The following is a 6,659-nucleotide window of genomic DNA, read 5'->3' on the forward strand; positions in this document are numbered from 1 at the left end:
TTAAAACTGAAATGTAAAGTGACGACTTTGACCATCCAAGTCCTTAGAATTCACCCAAATGGGCACCAATCATATCCGTACCAAATTTCAAGGCAATCCATCCAATAATTGAAAAATAAAGAACTTTACACTTTAAATAACTTGTTATATTTGCTGATTTCTGTGCCTTCACTCAACATACTTAGGTCCTGATGCGAGGGCCCTATTGTTTTCAGACTGTTCATTATTATTATTATTATTAGAAGTTAGAAGATGTATAGGTTAATTCTTTGTAGGTGTGTCTCAGTATTTCAGTAGGGAGAATTGGTTTTTCAACAGAGTGGCTGATTTCAGTGTAGCCTGTAAATAAATTGTCTGACATCTGATTGCTGAAAACTATTTGAAGGATAACATACGTTTGCTGCTTATACACCCATAAACATCAGAGAATGATATTGACCTTTCACTGACATGGTGCTTCAAGGACTCCCTAGGAGTGTATAATCATGCAGTCCTTTGTGTTTAAGTGTGGCAGAAAGGTTGTCGTGTTTGAGTGAAATTCATATTGACCCTAGAGCCTTCCTCTGCTGTTTAAAAGGAGAAACTAGGCAAAGTACGTAATCACTGAAAGAATAATGATTATGGTACTTTTTAGGTCACCAAGAAATCCTCATCAAAGGTCACTGTATTCAGCAGTTATTTCTTCCTGAGTGATGCTTTCAGGTTATAATGACTGGGGCGCAACAGTACGAGTGGAATATGTTATGTAATAACTTCTGCCTCTCTAGACCAGTCCACAAAGGCAAACTCAGACATCAGAGAGCCCTGGGTGAGGCTTTGAGGGTTCACTTTAGCAATATTTACTTATTGGCAAATATGCAGTGTGACTACAGTGTCATGTTTTAGGATTATTCCATTTTGCAATTGCAGTACTTCCCCATCCTAATAGGTGATTCAGCTTTGTTTTGAGAGATTTTGTCTTTTTAGTCTTAGCAACCATATGTCGTTAGGACCACATGTGACAATGTAAATCTAACAGCAAGGTTCAATGACAGTTTAAGATAGATATATTGTAAATCATCTGACATTGTCTTGTGATAACTGGCATCAGGAGGAGAGAGTGTGTGTGTGGGTTTATATCTGTTTGTGTGTTGCTGCCTCCCTGTGGGCACATGAAGAACTGATTCTCATTCACGCCCCTTCATGGTCATTACATGAAATGGGACATGATGATGCCTCTACATGTCTTCTTGTCAAAATGCACATAAGTGTTGGCCCTATCTGAATGCAAAGCCATTTGGACTGCTCTTACCCTAATTTTGTCTCTCATACGATAGAGCCTTACTGGCCTACAAGCATCATTAATAACATTAGTGATGGACAAAGTAAGATCCTTTACCTATGAAAAAGTAGCATCGTTCACCACATCTAAAGATTATGCCAGTAATTCAAGTGTGACAAAATGTACTTTGCAGTCTCCAAATTGCAGGGAGGTTATAATGATCGTTTTCACTATGTTAATAGTTAACAAATGGCATTTTAATATATTGTGTTGTATCTTATTTATTGGCAACTGAGTCAACAGCAATGCATCATATTGTATGAGCTTTCATCTACTTTTATCTGTCAAACTTACTATAGATGTGATGTGAGATATATTTGATGGAATAAAAATATATTTCCCTTGCTAATTTTGTAGTTGTCTGGAATTTGTGCAAAATTACCTACATTTACAGTCTTTTAGTACAGAAAGAGAGCCAATGTCCTGGTGGTAATAATATCAAATACGGTACAGCACATTTTTGACCAAGCACCACTGATCAAAATGTATATCCTGCCCTCTAGTGGTGGAAGGAGTCACACACAGGTTTTCTGTAACTATGACGTAACAGTCTCGCAAAGACCAAGGGCTTGTTGAAATGTCTTTATTTCACTGCGTGTAGCTTCTAACCCTCAGATTCTTCATCTCTATCTGCTTGTTCAGGGGGACATGTGTGCTCTGATGATGACCAATACAGAGCCCTACAACAGACAAAGAGTAGACCAACTAAGTATACATTTACATATCCAGTCTGTAGGCTATATATGAGTATATTATGCAACTATTTCTATTTCTAGATCCATACCTACACCCCTATACATTTGCATAAAATACTGTATACAGTATTAGCCCAGTGTAATCTGGCAAAGGGCATCTTACATCCATAAGTGTTTTATTCTGTTTATGTTTCATATTGTGCAAATGATATTTGTGTTTTACCCCAGGGAGAGGAGCAGCAGCAGCAGCAAAGCAGTTAAACAGGCTGTGAGAAGCAGCGGAGATGGGGAGAGGGGGAGGTGGGGTGGACCACCAGGCACAGGGAGTAACCGCCCTCCTGGGAGCAGAGACAGGTCGAATATCTCCTGCAGCTCTGTGTGGCCTGCCACAACCTGGGGGGTCACTTAGAGAGAAGGATGGAGAGAAGGAATACAGGTGTATGTACGTGTAGTCGTTTACCAAGAAAATAAATGCTGTGTAGAAGAACAATAAGATACCTAAAAGTTAAGTATCACATTCTTAATGTAGAGAAGCCCAATATACATTTACAATAAAATCTAATATAGCCTATATATAGTATATATATACATACATATACATACAGTATGTAAACAAATAATTCTCTATATCTATATCATAAACAAAGATCCCCTCATTTACTTATTATTGAGTTTGATTATGTGAGTGTGGATTAATTTAGTTTATGGTCTCTGTTTCACTCCACATTTTAAAACCAGTTCACTTAAATCTTTAAACCAATTCAATTTGTTTCAATAAATTGTTCCGTTTGTCTGTCCTGGGCCTCCCTTTTGCCTCCAGTGTTTTCTAATTGCTTTTTACTCGCAATTCCAATAAAATAACCATGAATCTCTATTTGTTATCTTAACTATTACATGTAGTAAAACCTGTATTTAAGATTGTAACCTTTAAAACAATCATTTGTATTTTTTCAAATTCAAAAGACAAACCCCTTTTTATATATTTACTGAAGTTACTAAGATGCTATACGTCCACAACCGCATATTTCCTCCTTAAGTGTGAAGGAGTTAGTAGTATTATCTCCCAGTAAATATATTCTACCACCAATCGATATAATGTCCAATTGTTTTCCTCAAAAGCCGTGTATCTTATTACCTGTGAGATAGAAGTACAGTCTCACAATGGAGCGTTGGCCTGAGTAGATCTCACACAGGTAGGTGCCCTGATGCTGCAAGCTGGCTGAGGGGATGGAAAAGAGTCTGTCCACCCCTGCAGTCACTTCTTTAAACTGATCCAACTGCGTGGTTTTCACCTGCAGGAAGAAGTACTCTCATCTTACATGCACTCAATACAGGTATTATTTATTACTATGTGTATAGCTGCAACAACAGTTTTAATAGTACAACATTAAGATTTTTTTTTTTTACATTTTGGAATAAGGTCCCTTAGATGAGAGAATGGATTGTTTGATATTTACCACAAGCGACAGTCTGCAGCTAGTTAGCTTATCAATCGGGAAACCCCTGCTTAGTGACGTGGCATAATGCTGACCAGAGGTGGAAAAATAATGACTCAACTCCATCACTTAGTCAGACAGTGACAGACAATTGTGCTTATAGGGCTCGTCACGTTGTTGTGGTCCGGCCAATAATCGACTTGTGGCTCGAGCTTCCTTATTTACCAGACAAATCTCTCATATTTGTCTGGTAAATCAGTATTGATCTGGTCTGGCATCGATCTTCTCTGCTAACTCTTGGCAAGAAAGTCAATATCCCTATTTCCCAAAATATTGAGCTGTTCCTTTAAAGGTGCTGCAGTGACCCTGAATGGTTCATCATATGTCAAGCGTACCTCTTCTGCAAACCTCCAGATTACCTCGATGTCGTTCGGAAGGTGAAATGGCACATCACACCACATTCTGCTCCTGCTGTTCTCCATTACTTTAATTTCTTTAACTGAAATAAACATATAGCCACCCACACAGGGAAAAACACACACAGACACACACATACAGATAACGTTCACAGGGGGGCAGCTCTTTCAGTCTGAGCCCTCCTTAATGATAATACTTAAGCCCAGTCTCTGAGGAATGGAATAAAAGTGATGATATGCTAAACAGTGGCTGCGCTGTACAGGGTTGATACGAATACCGTCGTGTGTGGGAGTCAACTGTCACCTTGCATAAAGAAGCCAAGGACTTAAAGAGTACCTTGGGGGCTCTGTGCAAAAGATATAATGTGTGGAAATAAAAACCTTGCCTGAGTCTCTTTTTCAAATCCTGACTTTCTGCTAAGAGCATTTTAAGGATCAAAAGAGGAGCATTTCAGGGATCAAGAGTGGATGCTTATGAAGGTGAAAATATAGTTATGTAAGGATGTGTCAAGTCAGGATTAGTACACCTTTTTCCCCCACTTGAAAATTGTGATGTAACAGTATCAGTAATCCAATATGTCGGATGGATAATTTATCATTAATACTCACCTGGACAGTCGAGAGGGAATTCACAAAAGTCGTATTGGCAGGTAATACAGTTGTATACCCTACCTGCACTCTGAAAACCTGATGGAGGCATTGAATTATTAAGCTGACATGTGGATTAAGGTGTCATGGTTGTAATAACAGAAAGTATGATTAAAGACAAAGACAAAGAAGGTGAAGTCAAGACACTAACCGCATGGTGGGAAACATCCAGTGACTGAAAAAGAGAAGGAAAGACAGTTAACTCAGATGACCAAATTTTATTTCCATCAGGTGACTTAATTTGACATTCAACATCCAGGAGTCAGTTCAACCCGACTGCTTCCTTTACTCTGCACAGTTTCTGAAAGGCTGTAACTAGCTTATTACAGTGAGAGTAGAGAGATCAGATGGAGCTGTAATGACCTAATATGGGCCTTACTAAAGATGAAAAGATGAAGGAAAGGGGAAGAGACCATGTCTCACCTCTAGGCAGTTTGGAGGCAGCTGCGATGAAATTGTCTGCTGCTGTCTGCAACCTTTCCTCATACACTGTGTCTGATAGATGGGAAGGAGGAGAAGGAGGAGGAGGAGGAGGTGGAGGAAGAGGAGGAGGAGGACAGAAATATTTGGCTCAACACATCCTGGTGAATAGTGTGCTGTAGGGCATCATTTTGAAATTTCTCATTTCTTACTCCCCTCCATTTCTGACCTTGCTTATCAATTCTGACGCTCTAAAGACTGATTCACTCATGCAGTCGGAGCAGGTGTTTAGTTACCATTGTTCTGTTTGTTGTCGAATTCTTCTATTAGTGGCTGGATCTCTGCATCCAGATGTTCCTTCAGCTGTTTGTCGTAACCTTTACCTGAAAGAGGGACATATATGACACAAGTTTAAACCAACCATCCTCACTGTATTCAACCGGACTGGGCTAAAACTTATTGTTTAGCCGGTTCACTCATTTTAATTGTGTTCTCCTGAGGGAATAATTGTAAAAAGCGAATTTTCCGCACCCACTCTGCCGGCCTCAATCACTCTCTCATTGTTGTTGAATATACGATCCAGCTTCCTGTAGCAGGCGTCCACATTTCTAATATTGTGTTCAGTCAAAATGTGACCCCAGCACAGGCGTTGACTGTCTGGCGCATCAACAAAGCACTGATAGCAGCTTAGAGAGGTGCTGAACAGCCAGCTAACACACATGAGCAACAGAGCAGATGTGCACATTTTCCAATATGAGCATCCAATTCAATAAAGGTTTTCTGCGTAAACTGTTTTTATTCAAATCCCGATCTCTCAGTGACCACACATGTAGAAGTTCCAAGGTTTTGTGTTCCAGGGAAAGCTTGAAAATTAAAAAAAAAAAAAAAAAAAGCTTTCAATATGAATTTTATATGCATACGCCTCATGTACTAATTAAAAGCGGGATTATGAAAGTATCCTCCTCGTGCTCTCTCAACAGGCTTGGGTTTGAGGGGAGAGCATCACAGACTCCCCTCTATACTTCCCTCCATTCTATTGTCTCTAGTCCCCGTTTCCTGCTGCCTCAATGCACCAGTTTTACTGCAGAGCACAGAGATGGAGTGAGCCAAGGAGGGAGGCGGCGGCGGTGGCGGCAGGGGGGGAGAGAGAAGCAGATAAAGAGGGAGTTAAATGCTTATGTATGTGGAGGGATAAAGTGGGAAATGTGTTGGCAAGAAAAACTCAAGAGAAATAAAAAGTCTACAACCGGTGGTGTGGGGATGGGGAGCTGGAGAATTAAAAGCCAAGTAGAGGACAAAAAAGGGAACAAAAGGGATGGCAAAATCAATAGAATAGTTAGCAGCCAGACAGAGAAAGTGCACATTCCTGGTGGAGTTTAGAAAATTTGAAAGTAGCCTAGAAAGGATGTGAGGGGGAAAAATACGATGAAGTGAGAAGAAACACAGAGAAGAGGGGAAAAAAGGTGCAAGAGGTAAGAGAGGACACAAGTGACAGAGGCAGGGGAAGAGGAAGAAGGAGCGGGACTACAAATCAAGTCGACTGCCTCATCACATCCTGTATCCCCCACTCGTCTCCCATCCTCCCCACCCCCTGGTCCCTCACTCCCGGTGCATCTCCATGGCAACCAGACAGGGTGCCTAATACATGAACTTAATATATTTCCAGTGGCAGGGTGAGCTGGGTACTAATGCATTCATCTGTCTCCGCACAGACAAGCCAATC

The 6,659-nt window shown here is 40.4% G+C and overlaps 1 protein-coding gene across 3 annotated transcripts; it reads right to left on the reverse strand.

The window, feature by feature from the left end:
• Positions 1-1,887: 1,887 nt before the first annotated feature.
• On the reverse strand, positions 1,888-5,709 carry spaca6 (sperm acrosome associated 6). 3 transcript variants are annotated; one of them, XM_085801839.1, is made up of 9 exons: positions 5,468-5,709; positions 5,233-5,319; positions 4,940-5,011; positions 4,668-4,691; positions 4,478-4,555; positions 3,848-3,951; positions 3,152-3,308; positions 2,240-2,409; positions 1,888-2,001 (listed from the first exon to the last, which is right to left on the reverse strand). In XM_085801839.1, the coding sequence occupies exons 1-9, from the start codon at positions 5,679-5,681 to the stop codon at positions 1,960-1,962; spliced, it is 948 nt and encodes a 315-aa protein (XP_085657965.1). In that variant the 5' UTR covers positions 5,682-5,709; the 3' UTR covers positions 1,888-1,959. The 3 variants fall into 3 exon arrangements, with proteins under 3 accessions (XP_085657965.1, XP_085657964.1, XP_085657966.1); XM_085801838.1 differs by having other exon boundaries at positions 2,240-2,420; XM_085801840.1 differs by lacking the exons at positions 4,478-4,555; positions 4,668-4,691; positions 4,940-5,011 and having other exon boundaries at positions 2,240-2,420.
• Between the last annotated feature and the right edge of the window lie 950 nt (positions 5,710-6,659).

Source organism: Trachurus japonicus, chromosome 16 (assembly GCF_045865225.1).
Source record: "Trachurus japonicus isolate A0001 chromosome 16, Traja_1.0".
Lineage (NCBI taxonomy): Eukaryota > Metazoa > Chordata > Actinopteri > Carangiformes > Carangidae > Trachurus > Trachurus japonicus.

What these genes read in the sequence shown, in the direction of transcription:
- spaca6 (XM_085801838.1), bottom strand. Translation starts at nt 5,681, where the DNA reads ATGTGCACATCTGCTCTGTTGCTCATGTGTGTTAGCTGGCTGTTCAGC. An exon ending in GATTGAGGCCGGCAGAGTGG is followed by an intron (nt 5,320 to 5,467) that starts GTGCGGAAAATT and finishes TCCCTCTTTCAG; the next exon opens with GTAAAGGTTACGACAAACAG. An exon ending in TGGATGTTTCCCACCATGCG is followed by an intron (nt 4,556 to 4,667) that starts GTTAGTGTCTTG and finishes TGCCTCCATCAG; the next exon opens with GTTTTCAGAGTGCAGGTAGG.